The 19,964-nt window shown below is 31.1% G+C and overlaps 2 protein-coding genes across 2 annotated transcripts; both read right to left on the bottom strand.

Moving 5' to 3' along the window:
* Window positions 1-2,151: 2,151 nt before the first annotated feature.
* LOC143082785 (fatty acid-binding protein 1-like) lies at window positions 2,152-5,725 on the bottom strand. Its single transcript, XM_076258639.1, has 4 exons — window positions 5,453-5,725; window positions 4,392-4,567; window positions 3,365-3,481; window positions 2,152-2,571 (listed from the first exon to the last, which is right to left on the bottom strand). The coding sequence occupies exons 1-4, from the start codon at window positions 5,526-5,528 to the stop codon at window positions 2,518-2,520; spliced, it is 423 nt and encodes a 140-aa protein (XP_076114754.1). The 5' UTR covers window positions 5,529-5,725; the 3' UTR covers window positions 2,152-2,517.
* A 6,680-nt stretch (window positions 5,726-12,405) lies between these two features.
* LOC143082784 (gastrotropin-like) lies at window positions 12,406-19,219 on the bottom strand. Its single transcript, XM_076258638.1, has 4 exons — window positions 19,060-19,219; window positions 15,643-15,818; window positions 13,923-14,039; window positions 12,406-12,585 (listed from the first exon to the last, which is right to left on the bottom strand). The coding sequence occupies exons 1-4, from the start codon at window positions 19,133-19,135 to the stop codon at window positions 12,529-12,531; spliced, it is 426 nt and encodes a 141-aa protein (XP_076114753.1). The 5' UTR covers window positions 19,136-19,219; the 3' UTR covers window positions 12,406-12,528.
* Between the last annotated feature and the right edge of the window lie 745 nt (window positions 19,220-19,964).

Raw genomic sequence — 19,964 nt, 5'->3', positions numbered from 1 at the left:
CAGTGACCTGTAATAGTTAACTTATGTGCCAACTGATCTCTGGTGAAGAGCTATCATTGGCAATCATGCCACATCTTCTTATTTGTATATAAATAGTATCAATATCTTTCTTGAAACTTTCGGCTTTTATGTTAATTCATCTAGAATGGGACATCTCAACGTGAAAGCAAATGAAAGATAAACTTATCTAACCACTGCAACAAGGACCGTTTCACTGGTAGTAGTACAGTTATCATGTCGTACATACAACAAAGTCTATTTGGAATCAAGAAAAAAAAATGGAAATGTGTCCCTATATTATTCTATAGATATAAGTGTGTAGTGGTCCTTTTAAAGTATGTTAAAAGTAAAAGGAATTTATATATAATATATAATGTACTTTTAAAAGAAATCGTACTCAGGTTAAGGTTGTCGTTGGTTCATATCTGTCATATTTGTTTTTTTCGTAAATTGTTTTGTTATTAATTAAGCCGGTTTTTTTTCTTTTGAATTGTTTCACATTTTTTATGTCGGGGCTTGTATGGCGACTATACGGTTAGTCCAAATAATTATGACATCTTGAAAGGCTATTTTATTTTGTTTGTTTTGGTGCCTTTAAATACTGCGACACGCGTCAAAGCAAAAATGAAATAGCCTTTCAAGGGTGTCTTCTGGCTATTCCTACATTTTGTATTTTACTATTCTGGCTTTTCCTACATGGGGGATTAGTGGAAGAACAATACATGTTGTTATTGCAAAATATGTTGTTTTAGTCATTAGTGTCTAATTTGGTCAAGGTAAATTTTCCTGTGGAAATTAAATAAAAATGATTATTTATATGTAAAAAATGAGACTTTTTTGTTTGAAAACATGCATAAAGTAATAATTGTAAGTATTTTAATACCAAGGTATATCTAAAATATAAAACTAATTGAAAGAAAAGGAAGTAAAAGCATTGGAAAAATAAAAATAAAATGAAAGAAAAAGTATTTAAAAGTCTGGAAAGTCTGAACAAAACGTATTTAAAAACAAAATTAATAGTTACCCACACATTCAACTTCAGCCTCAAAGAATTTATTAATTTAATTATTTTAACAAATTATGATTTTGAAAAATGAATATAATATCAAAAGTAGATAAGTGTATAAATTGGCCTAATAGATTAAGCAAAACCAAATGACTTTGAACATTGATTAGCTTTGAAAACTATTAACTTGTGCTCAGTGTTAGTGTCTCAGTACTGCCACTTTTACCACCCAATACAATTGAAGATGTTTGGTTTAATGCACTTGAAGAAATTGATGATTCAGATACTACTACACCAACACTTAACTTTACTGTAACCAGCTACTTGGTAGAGAACAACCAAAGTCTGTGGAATCACTATACAACAGCTAGAGGTCCTAGAACAACAAACCATTTAGAAGGTTGGCATAGTAAGCTAAAGAAGTTATTTAAGGCAGCTCACACAAACATCTTCAGTATGATTAGTTTGTTAAGACAAGAAGAAGCCTTCCATGCTCTCACATTGATCCAGTACAGAGCTGGCGGGAAACGTATTCCAAGAAAGAGGAAGTACAGTGCTTTGTTTAGTGTAACTAAAAAATTAGTTCTTTGATTTAAAGAATGATTTAAAACATTGATATTTCAAATGATATTATTTACTTGTATATATTATTGTAAATAATTGGAATTACTTGTGCATGCCATTATAGCTATAAATTCATATTGTGCTTTTGAATATTATTTACATAAACTGTGCAATGAAATAAAAGATTGTGATGTAAATTATTCTTTTTCTTTATTTTCTACAAGAATTACCTGGATTTACCTTGATTCATTAGATCTCATTAGTTTAGTGTTGTTACAACATAATCCTACATAATCCCATTGTTTACACACAAATTCTGGGAACTCCTACATAAAATTTTACTATTTTACCTTTAAAATTCAAAATGTAGGAATAGCCAGAATGAACCTCTTTCAAGACGTCATAATTATTTGGACTACTATACGGTAAGTATTTTCTCCATTGTTGAAGGCTTTGCGGTAGCCTATAATTGCTAACTACCACTGCATGGTTGATAGTTGTTTCATAAGCAATAGTACCACATCTCACACTGATTGGTTTTTGTATGATTATGAATTATGATAATCAAAGAAAAAAAGGTAAAACTTAGATGATGTTTATTCTACAGTATGTAAATGCCAGTAAGTTAACTGAACTGCATAATTTGCTATCATGCCTGGTGTTCCGTATCCTTTGTTTTACTTTTTATCAGTAATTGGTTTTTCTATAGAATTTATTACAACTATGTTGACTATTGTCTTGACAGTGCTCTGTACTGCGATCATCTATTCAGTCCAGTTCAGCAGGTTTTTTTTGGTTTTGCAGGCATTTAATATAAATGCATAAAACAAACTACAATGTTGGTTTACCAGAAGTAAAATGCAGAAAATAAAATCAATGTATTAACTATTTTAAAGAAGCGTTTATAAAGTATATTCATCCACGCTGATGTTCAGTCTTTCCGCCCATTAAACTTTTGAAAACTCCATTGTCATTTTAGTGCCACAAGGTAACTCTGCTGTCTGAAATAAAGAATCACTTGAAATACAAAATGAACGATTTTCTCGCTTTCCATCTAAAAGTATACTTTAAAGTAATACCTGTATATCAATAGGATGAATGCTTAACCAGGAGTCCGATATTTCAAAGTCTGAATGAAAGCGTGGTAAGTTAGGTTGGTTCATATTTTAAAAAATAACTGTAGTGATATTTTTAATCTTGTCACTTTTCGGAATTTAAACTGCATATTTTTCAAATGAAATGGTGTAAATGCATACATGTTCTCTTTGCTTTAAGACGAAGAAAAATGATACATCTACTAATTTCCATCTTTGTCTTATATGCCATAAGAAAAGCGTATAAATATGCTTATATCCCAATTAAAAGTAAACAAAAAAGTGTTATTGTTTCACGACTAGGATCGGGTATGTCAGATATTTTAATGTGTAAGTGCCTTCTTCGCATGGAAGACCGACAGTGAAAATAGCTGTTGATTGACAAAACTTTATATTTCTTTTTTTCATGCAAAGAGCAGTGGTTTCTTTTTTTTTATTGTGTGTTTTTGTTGTTGTTGAGCATAGTGATATTAATCCTCTTACATGTTTACCTTCACAATAAATAAATTTAGACGATTAGACGATCCAGTGTGCTATCTTAATCATTAAACTAACATGTACTTGGATATTTAAATTGATGATATAAAAATGATAGTGTGCTAAGGTGTCTTCATTCAGCCTGTTATGCAATGTTATGTCATGTCTATAATTGTATCATGCATAGCCACCATTATTACTGATGTTACAAACTAATTTGTACCTCTATTATTTTATTTCCTCCTTGGATTTCTCGTGTCATTTTCATCTCTTTCCAGTCCATCATCTCCGATTTGTTTACCTCTACCATTTTTGTATCCGACTCGACGGTAATTGTGAACTGAAAAACAAATTCATATCAGTTTTACAATTCTAATGAAAATATGTAGATATATTGAGGGATAAATGGACTCTAACATGTTACAATTTTTGAGTGGACAAATTGAACGTGGAAGGCCATAAAAATCCTAGACATTCAAACAGGTGTAAAACAATCTAAGGAGTTTTAAAATCCTTTTGTTTAAACCCGCCACATTCTGTGTGTGCCTGTCCCAAGTCAGGAGCCTGTGATTCAGTGGTTGTCGTTTGTTACTGCGTAACATATTTATATTTCGTTCATTAATTTGTACATAAATTCGACCGTTTGTTTTCTCGTTTGAATTTTTTACATTTGTGATTTCAGGCCCTTTGATAGATGACGATGCATGGGTTTTGCACATTGTTGGAGACCTTACGGTGACATATAATTGATAATTTCTGTGTCATTTGGTCTTTTGTTGTGAATTGTCTCATTGGCAATCGTATACCACATCTTCTTTCTATAAGGAGAGGCATCTGCAAGCATTGTCTTGTATTGCTTTTTACTTTACCAGTACATTGAACAAATTCACAAAAACTTTATCTACTATAAAGTGGTGTAAAGAAAAAAATTTCAATAAATGTTTATTGATATGCATGTATAGCTGTATCATGTCATATCAACATATTGATTTTTCTAAACTTTTGTGTATTTACTTTTCAAATATTCAATAATTCGGCTATGTTTACATTTAAAATTGTAAGTAATTATATAAACTTCTCGCCTAGTAATCAAATCTCCTATTTAAGTATCACAATTTAGATCTAGAAACGAATAGTCTTGAAATTATTAGTTCAACTGAACTAATGATAAAAAGAGGGATTAAGTTTACGTCCAATAGGTTATTTAATTATTATTAATATGCAGATAACTATATATGTAGTCAAATAACCTTCGCTGCTTTTCCCCAAGGGTCAGTCGTTGATACTTCTTCTCCAGATTTAAATTTATAAACTTTATCTGGACCAGCACTAGTTTTTACGTCGCAAAGCATGAAATCACCATCTTTTTTGAATTCCATTTCAGTGGTGGCAGTACGGAATTTTTCCACTAAGTCGTCTGGAATGCCTGAAATTCAAAATTTTGATTTTTTACATGATGTTCATATACAAAAGTATTCGATTGCAAGTTTAAGTTTGTTTTTTATACACACAGCGGGTAGTTATATAGAAGAAAGAAACTGGAGTGACTGCGGTTAACCACTTGCATTCGATGAGTATAAGTTATGTGTATTAGTATAAATTTCCTAAATTGATCCCTGACTTGGTTTTCGACTACATGACTACAGCGTTGATCATTGTACTAAGTGGATGTCAATAAGATATGTTAACTTTTTTAGTAGAGTATACTCTCATAGCTTTTCGTCAAATATGAAAGAGTAACAAATAAAAAGTTTACCGAGTAAGCTCCAAATGGTGAGTGAATAAGCATCAATCAACGACCTCTTTCCAATGAAATAAGAAAACCGCATATTTCAAAAAGACATTTTTCAAGGAAAATCAAATTCCTATCCAATCCTAAATGCGAAATTAGTATGCAAGCTGGTTCACTCAATTATCCAAATCGTCTTTAATGTATATAGCAAATACTGGTATTGTTATACGTGTAAACAAGTCCCTTTATTCATTAATTTCTTTCTTCTTTTCTATTCGTTTTTTTAGTTTAAAAACATGAAAAAAACCTAGTATCAAACATAAAAAACGACAAAGCGAAGTAAGAACTAAAATTTAAACACTTATGCAGATATCTTATATTAAAAGAAATTTTAATCCAAGTAGCTATATAAAATCTTAAACTCGTTTTATTGAGTTCATTTTCAAAATGAAAAAGATTATCATCTTGAAATAAAACTGGATAATATCAATCAAAGGCGACCCTATCAGACATATGTCTTAGAAGGTTGAAATCATCTGTATGAAGACGTAACCTATAGTATATATAGTTTTGACTAACCTGACGCTTTTGCAAATGCATCATAATTTGTGTATGAGCTTCCATCTCCTTTCCATTTTCCGATGAATTGTGCCATTTTTAATAACGTTGTAGCAAAATTAAAATACACAGACTGAAAGCTCGTCAAAAAATAGAACGCTTTCGTTTTACGAAAACCTGTTTCAAGTAGCAATTATAAACCCTTTATGTAAGCTAAATTGAAGCTGAAATACAAATATTTACTCTAAACTGTCAATAATCATCCGTTTACATAGGTATTGTTAGTGAATCATTGACCAATAAATATAAATCCTTTATTTATACAAATCACCAAGCTATCACCTGTACTAGCTAAAAATAGGTGGGTATCCAATATTGTATGGGTACAAGGACACGTACTCAGTGAAAAATCTGTAATTGAGACAGTTTGTACGACTTTGCCCCCGCAGAGCTATAGAAAAAAACAGTACATTAACGGGTGTTACACGGACTCTTTTTAGTTGTTACACGGATATTTTTTATGAATAGAATCACTCGTGCAGATTAGTGAGTTCAAGAGCATTTTAACTTTCAATTAGATTAAAAAAAAAATATTACTATGGTGAAGCAGATAACAAATTAATGTTCTACATTATTCCTGATTTTCCGAATACCGTAAAGTGATAAGTTAAAAAATATAAATTTGGGTGATGACTTTGGAAAACAAAATAATTAATGTACTCACAAAAGAATATATACCCCCTTTTTTATGAAGCAAAACAAGGTCATTAAACATATTTTCTTCAATATATATGGACATGAATAGTATTTTGATTTTAAAAAGGTCTGAAAAGTGTACAACATTCATCGTTTTCTTGAAACGGTTCTTTTTTATCAAACTCATTTGATTCTTTTTTTTTTTTTTTACGTAGAAAAAAACTTTCGGTTGAAGGGAAATTAAGCATACATGTGTTTACAATATAACTTACACTACTGCTTTATGGCCATTTAGGTTTCTCAAATGTTCAGTCTTGTAAAATGTACTACTACTTTATTGAAACGTCGTACAAGTCAGATACAAAACAAAAGTAACAAAAAAGCAGGGCCGGAAACAACCTGCCGTATAGTTTGTCTGCACTTGTAGTCAGGTCAAGGTCCTCGGCTATCGCCTCGGACCTTGACCTGATAGTATCTAATACTTATTGTGTTGTTTAACATGCTGCTTGTGCGATACATATTTATTATCAATCAATAACAATATAAATTTCGGAAAAAGCATAAGTTATAAATATTACATACTCTTAATGTAGTTTTATAGTGCATTGTAAATTATACCAAAGTTGTACCGAAAATTCCCAGCTAGTCTTAAGCCACGCCAGCCCACACTTATATACTAGCATTATTTAAGTCATTTGACTCGGGTATGTCTCTTATTGGATGAGCATTATCCATAAAACATCCAAACTATAGGGTCAACTTTTTCAGAGGGAACGTTTATCACATACAGTTACACCATCTACAATCATAAACATTACTAAAAAGTAAAATCACAAAAATGCTGAACTCCGAGGAAAATTCAAAACGGAAAGTCCCGAATCAATTGGCAAAATCAAATGCTCAAACACATCAAACGAATGGATAACAACTGTCATAATGTGTCATCTTAATCATAGAATCCACGAGGACTGACATATCACCAGCGATTTGCTGTTGCGGTATTAAACAAATGATCGCAACTTAAAACGAATATGGAATTATTTTCAATAGGTTTGCTCCTCGAGACCAACAATACACAAACGGGTTTAAACACAAGTTTTTAAAATGTTTTACATTACAAGCTACGTTACAGATTACTTTGCATTGATAATTGGAGATTTGATGATTTTGTAAAGAGCTGACACCTTTTTCTCCATTAATATTTCAGATAATAAAAAGAAAGATAAATAAATCGTTATTTGTTTCGATTTTCAATTTAAGTTTAGTTTAAACATTTAGTTTAAACATATTTATTTATAGTGGATTGGGAAACAAGTTTTGCAACTTATATTTATCCCTTTCCACTTTGCGGGTGCGAGTGCTGCCTTGTAGCGGCATTAGCCTACTCTTTTTCGAAATCTACAAGGGTGTCTTTAACGTGCAAGAGATATGGCTCTCTCTTAACACGGGTAAGCCATTTATCGTCCCCTTCCGACGGACTATCATCGTTTCCTCAAGACCATACTCGCAGATGGTGTCAAGGGAGAGCCGAAAATTGAGTTCCTGAAATTTTCATCCCAAACGGGAATCGAACCAGTAACCTTTGTGTTTTTTTTATTTAAGTTTAATACATGTAGCAGCTAGAACAGTCTTGGACAAACATCTGTGACGTGGCCATTAAATAGTAACTTGACCTTAGTATAATACTAAAACGTACTATCATTATATATACATTTTATTTTCAATATTTGTGGACTAGTAAACTATTAAAGGTACTTTGATCCTGTACATGTATAATATATGTGTAAGTAAGATTAAATAAAAATTATGTAATTTTCGGTATTCAAATACAGCAGTGCTTCTTATGTTTACGCTAGAGATAAATTTAACAATGGTTGCCGAATAAACAAACTCTGACATTATTTCTCCACTGTGGAAATTTAATTCAGTTTTTAAGACAAAGCTAAAGATTGATTAAAAAAGGAATATAAGCTTTAATATAGACTGTAAAATTTAGAAAGGAAATGGGGAATGTGTCAAAGCGACATCAACCCGACCATAGAGCAGACAACAGCCGAAGGCCAACAATGTGCATACAATAACTCCATATGTTGTTATTTAATTGGGGATAAACTAACAAATGTTCCATTTAAAGTAAGGCTTCTTAATACCGATAGTTGTGTTCGTAACTATGTAACATATGTCATTGCCAATATGGCACGGGTCTCAATTTATGTACCGAATGGATTCAATTCGTCCATGTAGATTTGCTAAAATTCGATTAACCAATCAGTACTTCCATGGTGTGAGTGCACTCGACTCCAGTCTTAATTAACTAGGTCCGTTTTCCTATCGAAGGTCGATGGTTTTCTCCGGGCACTCCGTCTTACTCCACCCATAAAAACTGACCGCCATTAAGAAAAAAAAAAGATTTCAAGTCAGTATGTACACACAATTTTTCTTTTAAAACATTGTACACAATCAAGAAGCAACTCATTTTTATAATTCCCCACTTACAAATATTGTTTGTTTAGTGTGTGTATATATTTTTTTAATCTACAAAATTCAAACTATACTTAATGATATTAAAAGACAAAGAAAATCAAGAATTTGCCATGGTAACTGAACAATTTTGAAAATTTGTTATTAATCCCTAGAAACCTATTTTATACCTAAGTAATGTTATGGCAGATTTGTTTACTTTCAAAATTTGATTTTTTTTGTGCCAGACAAGTTATCGTGACTTTGACTTTTATTATCCGAAGTAGTCCTTCTTGATTTCACATGCTATAGATATAGTCACAGAACCGTTTTATCCATTTGTACTAAATCAGACTTTTCAAACAAAAAATTTAAATCATCCCCCACTAATTTTACAATATGCCATGATTTAATTCACCACATTGTGACAACTCATTAAAGATGTTAAAAAATCAAATATGTTACGTTTTAAAGATCTGCCAATAACACTAAATTAAAATACAATTGAATTATTTAGATACATAAATTACATAAGACACTCGATGTCGATGTTCAAAACTTTTGACACTCCACAGAAACATAGATTTGTCTCAAACTAGTTAAATCTAGTGCAGCAGTAGGGATAATAGTTTTTGATGCTATGTTATTATTATTAACTAATGCTGTTGAAATATAAGGGAGTGTTTCTTTTTATTTGAAGTTCAGTTATAGTCCTAAATCATGACATTATTTAAGTTCAAACCTTCCTAACACTACATGTAATAAAACCAACGACGTGTCACAATTTGAATGCAACTGCTATCCTTTAAAAACAGTGAATATGTTAATTTTACTTTAAAAGAAGAAATCTCTTTGATTCTTATTATGATATATTATACATGATTTGGCACATCAAATATTGATAAATCGATTTGGGCTTAATAGCCTCAGTATAACACAATGTATTCCCTCTTGTTGAAACTGTGAATGCCTCCTTTATCCATCAACTGAATATATTTAAAGTTGACGTAGATATTGGTTTCATCTTTTTATGAAATACTCGTAAAATTGCACATCATTTTGGTACCATCTACCAGTGCAACTCTGATCAACAATATGTTGTATATAATTTGTATTGATACACGTGCTTACCCTTCCGGAATACTTGATATCACCCCCAGATTTTGGTGGGGTTCATGTTGCTTAGTCTTTTGTTTTCTATGTTGTGTCTAAGCTTTTGTACTATAATTTGTCTGTGCCTTTTTTTTTTATACCCATCCCGTTGTCAGGTTGTTTTCGATCTATGAGTTTGAATTTCTTTTCGGTATCTTTCGCTCTTTAATAGAATGTACCTAAAAGAAACTCAATTCAATTTTACTTCTTAAGTGACATTTAGAGGTTTTCTAACCAAATAACTCCGATTTGTCGATTTGAGTTATTTTAACATCCGAATCGATGTTAAAAGATAAATGAAAAAGAGACTTTATAATGTGTTTTCGTCTCAACTGTGCCCTCATTTATTCGATCGTATGGTATACCCCTGCATTTATATTTTACAAGATGTTTATCGTATGCGGTATTGTCATTATGCTATTGTGTTCCTTTTGGTCGTATAAAGGCAACAGTAGTATACTTTTCTAAAGTCATAACGTATGAATCGTGACGTGGTTCAGTACTCGTGCATTGGATTTTTGCCTTCTTAATGCAGATGTATATAGAGGTGCGATTCTGACGCTGATAGTTATATAGTGTTCTTTTCATTCACAACACCATTGAACTTATAAAAAAAGAATAAACTAAAAAAAGTTTGAATAATATTATTTTTTAAAAACCAGTCACACTGATACCTGTTGACAAATTTTAAAGGCCGCAATAGTTGACCGATGTTCGCAAATATTATAAATCGATTAAGGTAGATGATAGGTATATGCTTCTTGAGATAGAATTTTCTTATACCTTGCAAAAATGAAGATTTTACTATGCTCTTTTCAAAATTATAATGAAATTGATTTGTCACCGTGTTATTTTTGACGATATGAGTCGTTGACAATTGTCTAAATTTGCTTAGAATGATCATGAAAACACACATTTATGTGCATAAAAAGAAATTTATGAGATTGTATTTTGAAATAAATTGAGAGAAGATGGGTTTAGTAATATGTTTTAAGAAAATAAAAAGAAAACATGATGTCATCAAACTTGTTTTCTTGCTACAAAAAAATCCCTATCAGTCCATTTTTAATTTTGTACTAAAAAATTGCACATCTGTATGCAAATTCGCAGATTTGGCAAAGAACTAGACTGATTGTGTACTGAGATTGTATAATGCAAGATGGCGGTATAACATGAATCTACCTTATGTAGAGACAAATCTAAGAAAGAAAACAAAAACTGAGGGAATTGGATTACATTCAAATGGATCGAGACCGTGTGCGTTGTCAGGGTAAGCGTCTCCTGCTATGTATGCCATAAACAAATACTATGATTGGAGTGGCGCTCGAAACAAAAACAGTTAAAAGGCCAAATAAAGTACGAAAGTGAAGAGCATTGAGGACCAACAATTCTGGAAAGTTTGCCAAATAAAGCCAAGGTAATCTGTTCCTGGGGTATAAACACCAACACAACTTGTGTACACATCATGCCGTATTTACATATTGTAGAGTAAATTCATAGTATTGAAAGAAAAGAAACCCAAATATGAATTATAAACAAATCTCGATATAAATACTTCAAGTACAAGCATTGTAGACGATCCTCGTAAAAAATGCCGACAAGACTGTACAAAAATAAAATGGACATAAGTGAATCATGATCCGGCATGACTAAATATTTTTTTTTTTTTTCTTAAAGAGGAATCATAAGTTATTAATTGCAAAATATTAAGGCAAACGGAACGTATTGCTTAAATAATAAATTTTAACAGATGTTTTTATTATATGCGTCTGTTGTACTCAATGATATGACTGGATTGGACATGCATTCCTGTTTAAATAAAACCCGAAATGAAAACTATCAACGGAACGGAAAAGTATGTTTAAAAAAAACTTACCGACTACATTTAATTGCATGGGAAAGGGGGAGGGGCTTGCTTACATTGAAAGGTGACTAATATATATCATTTATGGGGCAAAGTGGAAATTGATGCAATTATGTCAGTTAAAATTTGAAGAATGCACTAATTGGTCCTCATCAATTATTGTATAACTTTAACACCAATTCACAAGTGAGTTGAAAGATACAAAAGTAAAACAATTAACTATCGGTTCGTTTCTATATATCGGTTCAAAAACGATTTCTTCCACACACTGTATCTTCTCTCGAAATAATCGTCAACATTTATTATAACAGTTTACAAAACCGCACGAAAATGTTTATACTCACGTGTAAAATACAGAAAGGTTGTATACGCAATGGGATGAAGGTTGCACATGGAAACAGTTGAATGAATGCGTGAGTATGAAACTTTGTCTAATTGACCAATTAAGTTTTTTCAAAGTTATATAAATAAAGACGGCAGACGTGATGCGATGACACATTACAGACATCAAATGTAAAAACATCATATACACATTATCGGTATGTGTTAGCCATTACTGGATATCACACAGGTTCCCGTAAAATTTTGACGTCATAAAACAAAATATCTGACTTCACAATGGAAAAGTGATTGTTGTACGACGTCAAAAATTCAAGCGGCCGGGTCAGCCGGGAATAGCGATAAGGTGTATTGGTCCTTTAGTCATATCCCAAAATCTTCTGGTCACAAGTCAGGCAAACCCTTTTTAATTACCTGACTAGAACCTCTGATATGGTCTCGAAATGTATATAAATTTACTCAAAAGAATATCACATTTTATTTATATTGGTTAAATAATTCAAATAGTACATAAAGCATTTCCGGTTTCCTAAACATGTCTATTGCATTTATCCCCTGGTGACACAAGATAACTGGTTCCATCTCCCTACGAAATTCTGGTAAACTCGCATGTCATTTCAGTACCGTCTTCAAGCGTTAATCTCTAAGAAAATATATAAAAAAGAAATCCTACATTTTTTTTCATTTTTTTTTAATCAAATGTTAACAAGAGCCTGGTTAGGCTTACCTCTTATTTTACTCTCTTAATATAGGTCACGGTAAACACGAATGTTAGACATGGACATAGTGACCTACATATATTTCTCATACACTCAACACTGCATTTACAAAATAACTTTTATTCTTCTTTAAATAGTCAATTATTGTAGATTGTCAAAAAAAATTCATTGAATAAATCTGGCAAATTAGGACTCAAGATACTAGTGTGTTGATTATCTGAGTACATTGTGATAAAATTTGTGATTTCAAAATAAACCTTTAAACAACATTGTTATTCAAACGTAAATATTTACCCATTTATTGGGTGACGCGCGTAAACAGGAGCAACACTACTCCTTTAGTTTGTGTATTTGTTTCAAAATAGAGCTGTCTAGTTCTTTCAATGCTGGAAAAAGAGTGTTTTAATATTTACGTTATCAGTCTACAGAAAACACAAGCTTACACACAAATTGATATAAGAAAAAAAATCAAAATGCACCCAAAATATACAAAAGTCTCAGTATGACATATACGTGACTTTATATTATCTTGTTATAAAAAAGATGTGGTATGATTGCCAATGAGACAACTCTCCACAGGAGACCAAAATGACACAGAAATTAACAACTATAGGTCACCGTACAGCTTTCAATAATGAGCAAAGCCCATACCGCATAGTCAGGTATAAAATGCCCCTAAATGACAGTGTAAAACAATTCAAACGAAAAAACTAACAACCTTATTCATATAAAAAGAATGAACGAAAAACATATATATGTGTTCCCTTTTAGTAATTCGTTTTGGTATTTTGTCGTTGCTTGCGTTAACGGTGGATTGATAATCGTTGTACATCATCCCTGTATTTACAAATCTACTCCCCGGGACATATGCATAGTGTTATTTCAGGTGTTTGGATTGATCAACAATATTATTTTCTCAGTTCACAATCGAATTTTGTTGAAGTTTCATATGTATATTTTATAGTTCAGATGTATGTACACTTGATTTTCTATTCATAATCTTAAGTTTTAAATACTCCAACTTTTTTTAATTGTGTTTCGATCAGGATTTTTCAGAATCGTTATTGATTTGAGTATTTTTGTTTACATATTCCGGGCTTTGCTAGTATAATAAAAACATTTTTTGTTGTATTAAAATCCTGACGCACATAGTTTTCATCAAATTTTGCTTGGAGTGATATAATACATCTGCATTTCTTTTAATGTTTTTTTTTTTTTCATTTGTCCATTTTACTAAGTAGTAAGGTGTACATTTATTTACCTCAGAAAACTTGTCGTCTCCTTGCATTACTTTTATGACAGTACAAGTTTTCCAACCCATCGATTCCAACTGTTCTACTTGAGTAATCTTTTCATCCGAATCAATTGTAAATGTAAACTAAAATGTAAAATTAAAAATAAACCATAAGAAATGTTTGACATGAATTATCATTGAAATTGGCATATTTATAAATTAAAAAAAACTTTTGAATTTTTGAAATACTAAGGCTTTTCTACCTCATGAATAGATTACATTAGCTGTATTTGGCAAAACGTTTAGGAATTTAACTTTTTTGGATTCGAGTGTCACTGATGAGTCGTTTGTTGACGAAACGCGCGTCTGGCGTAAATACAAAATTTTATCCTGGTATCTCTGATGAGTTAATTTACATTATACATACTACAACACACTCGCAAAATCGCGTGCATTTAGACATGTTAGAGCGTGATTGAAATACATGTATATATGTAAACTGTTGTTTGATGAAATTTTGCAAAATATCTAATGACTGAAGAAATTCAGGAAAGGGATCAAAAGTCATAGGTACTTGAAGACAAGACAATTTGTTTTTAACCCTCTCCCTTCTGGAATAGAATACCTTAGCAGTATTTCGCCGAAATTTTCGGAATTTTTGGTCCTTGATGCTTTTGAACTTATTTAGCCTTTTATTTTTATCATTCGAGAGTCACTGATCAGTATCGCAAAAACAAAATTTTAATCCTGGTATCTGTGATGAGATTATTTGTATAGACCATGTGTGAAACCCTTTTCTTTGCGTTTGATAACTTATTTGAATATTTAGATAGACTTTTTAGTTAGGATTGACTTGTACTCTAAAGGTGAGGCGTGGAACAAAGATTCTTTACCTTACCTTCGGAATTTATTAATTAATTTATACAATCATGACATATATTGCCTACAAGACTATACGTTATTTAAACAAGACACATAAGTACTTCACATTTTGTTAATTTGAACTAAACATTTGCAACACGTGAACATCCTTAATCATTTTATTAAAAATAGCTACATCAAATCGAATAGTCCGACACTTACAAATATATCATTATTCTAAAGTGGAAGGAAATGCAATTAAAAAAATACCGGAAATTATTGCTTGACTTAATTCTATAACACATGTTAGATACTTTATAATGCATTTTGATGCATTAAGTTGAGGGTGTTTTTATACTGAAAAAAAAGGAATAAATGGAAATCAACGTACTACTAATTTAAATGTTGAATGCATCAGTAACAAATAAACCCGTCGAATGATTAGTTTTATCTAGAACATATATGATAAACAGACAATTTTGTATATATCTTTTATATGTCCAAGTTAGCCAACACGATAAACAATAATAATCATATAGCATAGAGCCAATAAGTCGAAGTTACAATGGCTAAATAAGAAAAGACCAACAATAGAACACTAAATACAACATAAAAACATTAAAAAAGAGGCATATAGGTATACATACAAATATCAAAACTGTAATATTTCACTTTAAACCAGAATTTTAATGAAAACATGGTACACGTGACGACAAAAATCGTTTTGCTTAACGTTTGTTTTAATTACCAACATATTTGTAATCGGTATTTTGAATAATTATTGTATTAATTTTTAAAATTTTAAGATTTTTAACCATTGATTTATAGCCAATTCAATGTGTATACCAAACTATATGCTATGTTTTGAATTTGTATTATGTGTTACCTTCAATCCTTTTCCCCAAGGGTCAGTTGTTGTAACTTCTTCTCCTGACTTGAACTTATATGATTTGTCTGGTCCAACATTACTGCCGAAGTCCAATGTCCAAACATCACCATCCTGCTTGAATTCAACATAAATTGTAGAATTTCTTAACTTTTCAATCATTTCATCAGGCATGCCTGTAATTATAAATAATGAATAATTATCTTCAAATAATGAATAACATGATTTAATTGATGAATAACGATTTCATACAGTGGTAATTGCCGATATCAAAAAGGGGCTTTTAAGTAGACTTGTTTTATTTTTGTATGGAGTAATAATTCTGGGTTTTGGTTCGGTCCATGTTGTCAAATTGAATATGAATCAGTATTCAAAATGTTTAATTAAACTGCAATATATCAATTGACCTTTATTGCGTCCATGATGTCAAATTGAATATGAATCAGTTTTCAAAATGTTTAACTAAACTGCTATAGAACAATTGGCCTTTAGAGTCGTTGGTAATTACTTAGCAGTCGCAGTCGGCGTTCAATACTTTGAATATTTTACAGGAATTGGACCAGAATAGAAATCTATATATGTTTTGAAACGTAGAACCCGTCAACTTGGATTCAACGGTCCCAAATAGCCGTTTAACAGACTCTACTAATCAATTATAGAACTTTATTTGCTATATAGGCATGGATTCTATCACTGTTTTAATATAAAAATAACCACACATAGTTTTCCTTTAACGAAACAAGCACTGTGCACCAGCATGGGCACTAGTTTTTACAGAAACAACACGAAAGGTAAACATCACAGAACATGTTGCCTAAACAAAAACACAACCTTTTGGATAAACATTTAACGGTACTCGTTTTTATACCGTATATTAGTCTTCAGTTCTAAATTAATAATCTCTTTAGAGATGATCGTGTCCAAAAATATTAGTAATATGAACCCTACAACAACTGTTGAGAGTTACAAATCGAAAAGAATAAAAGAAATAGTTGAGGAATAAAGTAAAAACAAACATACCAAACTTATAGGTATATAAAGGAAAGACTGAAAAAATCAAACGTTATCAATCAACGGAACACGTGACAAACAAATGTCATATTCCTGACCTGGAACAGGCATTTTCCGGAGTAAATGGTGGCTTAAATCAAGGTTTATAGCTAGCAAAAATCTCCCACTTGTATGACAGTTGTTGATAATTTCGTTATATTGACAAAATGGAAGTGGTATTCCCTATATTCCGATGACCATCAGAATGGAGTTACTAAAGTTATCTTTCAACAATATTCGTATTTTATGACACCATAAGAAGAGTCCTCTTTTTTCCTTAATTACAAACAGGGTGTTTGAAAAATTCTAAATCAGAAGTTGAACAAAAAAAAAACATAGTACATTTACGTGGGCATTTAAAAATTTTTAGCATTGACTATCAATCTATATAATATCCCTTGTTTTCATAAAAAAAACATAGTTACATTGTACATATGATACATATACGAGTATAACAAACTTGATATATACATATAAGAGTACAACAATCTTGATATATACATATCTACTTGGATACTGACTCACAAGGTATAATATATTGTTAATAATTATGTTTCTCGATTCGATTAAAGTCCTTTGAATAAAAAGAAATGCTATTTAATTCATAAATGCACATATCTTAGAAAACACGAGAAAGTAACAGTGAGTACTATACAGGTAATAATAAACATGAGAAAGTATCAGTCAGTACTATACAGGTAATAATAAACATGAGAAAGTAGCCGTCAGTACTATACAGGTAATAATAAACATGAGAAAGTAACAGTCAGTACTATACAGGTAATAATAAACATGAGAAAGTAGCCGTCAGTACTATACAGGTAATAATAAACATGAGAAAGTAGCCGTCAGTACTATACAGGTAATAATAAACATGAGAAAGTAACAGTCAGTACTATACAGGTAATAATAAACATGAGAAAGTAGCCGTCAGTACTATACAGGTAATAATAAACATGAGAAAGTAACCGTCAGTACTATACAGGTAATAATAAACATGAGAAAGTAGCCGTTAGTACTACACAGGTAATAATAAACATGAGAAAGTAACAATCAGTACTATACAGGTAATAATAAACATGAGAAAATAACCGTTAGTACTACACAGGTAATAATAAACATGAGAAAGTAACAATCAGTACTATACAGGTAATAATAAACACGAGAAAGTAACCGTCAGTACTATACAGGTAATAATTAACATGAGAAAGTAACCGTTAGTACTACACAGGTAATAATTAACATGAGAAAGTAACAATCAGTACTATACAGGTAATAATAAACATGAGAAAGTAGCCGTCAGTACTATACAGGTAATAATAAACATGAGAAAGTAGCCGTCAGTACTATACAGGTAATAATAAACATGGGAAAGTAACCGTTAGTACTTTACAGGTAATAATAACCATGAGAAAGTAGCCGTCAGTACTATACAGGTAATAATAAACATGAGAAAGTAGCCGTCAGTACTATACAGGTAATAATAAACATGAGAAAGTAACAGTCAGTACTATACAGGTAATAATAAACATGAGAAAGTAGCCGTCAGTACTATACAGGTAATAATAAACATGAGAAAGTAGCCGTCAGTACTATACAGGTAATAATAAACATGAGAAAGTAACCGTCAGTACTATACAGGTAATAATAAACATGAGAAAGTAACCGTTAGTACTACACAGGTAATAATAAACATGAGAAAGTAACAATCAGTACTATACTGGTAATAATAGACATGAGAAAATAGCCGTCAGTACTATACAGGTAATAATAAACATGAGAAAGTAGCCGTCAGTACTATACAGGTAATAATAAACATGGGAAAGTAGCCGTCAGTACTATACAGGTAATAATAAACATGGGAAAGTAACCGTTAGTACTATACAGGTAATAATAAACATGAGAAAGTAACCGTCAGTACTATACAGGTAATAATAAACATGAGAAAGTATCCGTCAGTACTATACAGGTAATAATAAACATGAGAAAGTAGCCGTCAGTACTATACAGGTAATAATAAACATGGAAAAGTAACCGTTAGTACTATACAGGTAATAATAAACATGAGAAAGTAACAATCAGTACTATACAGATAATAATAAACATGAGAAAGTAACAGTCAGTGCATACAATAAAATATATATGCATATCAAAATAATACCCATTAACTTAATATTATGATATAATATGATGCAGATGAATATTAAAACAATGCAGTGTGTTACAAATCAATGTAGTGCTAAAAATATAACAATAAGCATTTAGTTTTTATTGTATTTCAACATGTTCAAGATATAGTGTGTGTATATCTTTACCAACTTTAAGTGGATCTTATATTTATATTACATTAACGTAAAGAAGGCTTACCTGATGCTTTTGAAAAATTATCATAATTTTTGAATGCACTACTTTCACCTTTCCATTTTCCAATAAATTTCGCCATGTTGATGTTAAAAAAAACCGTTATCAATACAAAATACAATAATATGACCTTAACCTGTCTACGTGGTGCTTATTTTGTTGATGATTACAAGTTACCCACATACTTGAGATTCATTGGTTAAACTATAATTTATGTATAAAATTATCAAATAACACACTAATTGTAAAAATAGATCACGAATTGAAACTACATGTCGTGTAAAATAGAAAACTTAAAATAGAAAATGTTCTGTAATGTAAGGTCGGAGATATTGTAACGGTTTTTTTTTCAGGTTGCTTATTGCAATTCGTTTTAATATGGTTATAGTTTCATTTTGTATACCCTTGTATTTTTATTTTAATTAATGTTTTATAATGTTTATTTTATAATTGTTTTTGGTCTTTTGTGTTGTACATCAGTGACGCATGTTTATATGAAAAAAAGAAGATGTGGTATGATTGCCAATGAGACAACTATCCACAAAAGACCAAAATGACACAGACATTAACAACTATAGGTCACCGTACGGCCTTCAACAATGAGCAAAGCCCATACCGCATAGTCAGCTATAAAAGGCCCCGATAAGACAATGTAAAACAATTCAAACGAGAGAACTAACGGCCTTATTTATATATATATATATATAAAAAAAAAAATTGAACGAAAAACAAATATGTAACACATTAACAAACGACAACCACTGAATTACAGGCTCCTGACTTGGGACAGGCACATACATAATTAATGTGGCGTGGTTAAACATGTTAGCGGGATCCAAACCCTCCCCCTAACCTGGGACAGTGGTATAACAGTACAACATAAGAACGAACAGATGCACAAAAATACAAGT

Source organism: Mytilus galloprovincialis, chromosome 7 (genome assembly GCF_965363235.1).
Source record: "Mytilus galloprovincialis chromosome 7, xbMytGall1.hap1.1, whole genome shotgun sequence".
Taxonomy (NCBI): domain Eukaryota; kingdom Metazoa; phylum Mollusca; class Bivalvia; order Mytilida; family Mytilidae; genus Mytilus; species Mytilus galloprovincialis.
The sequence above is the reverse complement of the archived record's forward strand: the minus strand, read 5'-3'. Positions and strand labels throughout refer to the sequence as shown.

Bases quoted from the DNA above. Each gene is read 5' to 3' on its own strand.
- LOC143082785 (XM_076258639.1), bottom strand. From the start codon at position 5,528: ATGGCACAATTCATCGGAAAATGGAAAGGAGATGGAAGCTCATACACA. The intron at 4,568-5,452 runs GTTAGTCAAAAC...TTTGAATTTCAG, and splicing joins TGCATTTGCAAAAGCGTCAG to GCATTCCAGACGACTTAGTG. The intron at 2,572-3,364 runs GTACAAATTAGT...TCTTTATTTCAG, and splicing joins GAGGAAATAAAATAATAGAG to ACAGCAGAGTTACCTTGTGG.
- LOC143082784 (XM_076258638.1), bottom strand. From the start codon at position 19,135: ATGGCGAAATTTATTGGAAAATGGAAAGGTGAAAGTAGTGCATTCAAA. The intron at 15,819-19,059 runs GTAAGCCTTCTT...TTATAATTACAG, and splicing joins TAATTTTTCAAAAGCATCAG to GCATGCCTGATGAAATGATT. The intron at 12,586-13,922 runs GTAAATAAATGT...ATATTTTCTTAG, and splicing joins GAGACGACAAGTTTTCTGAG to AGATTAACGCTTGAAGACGG.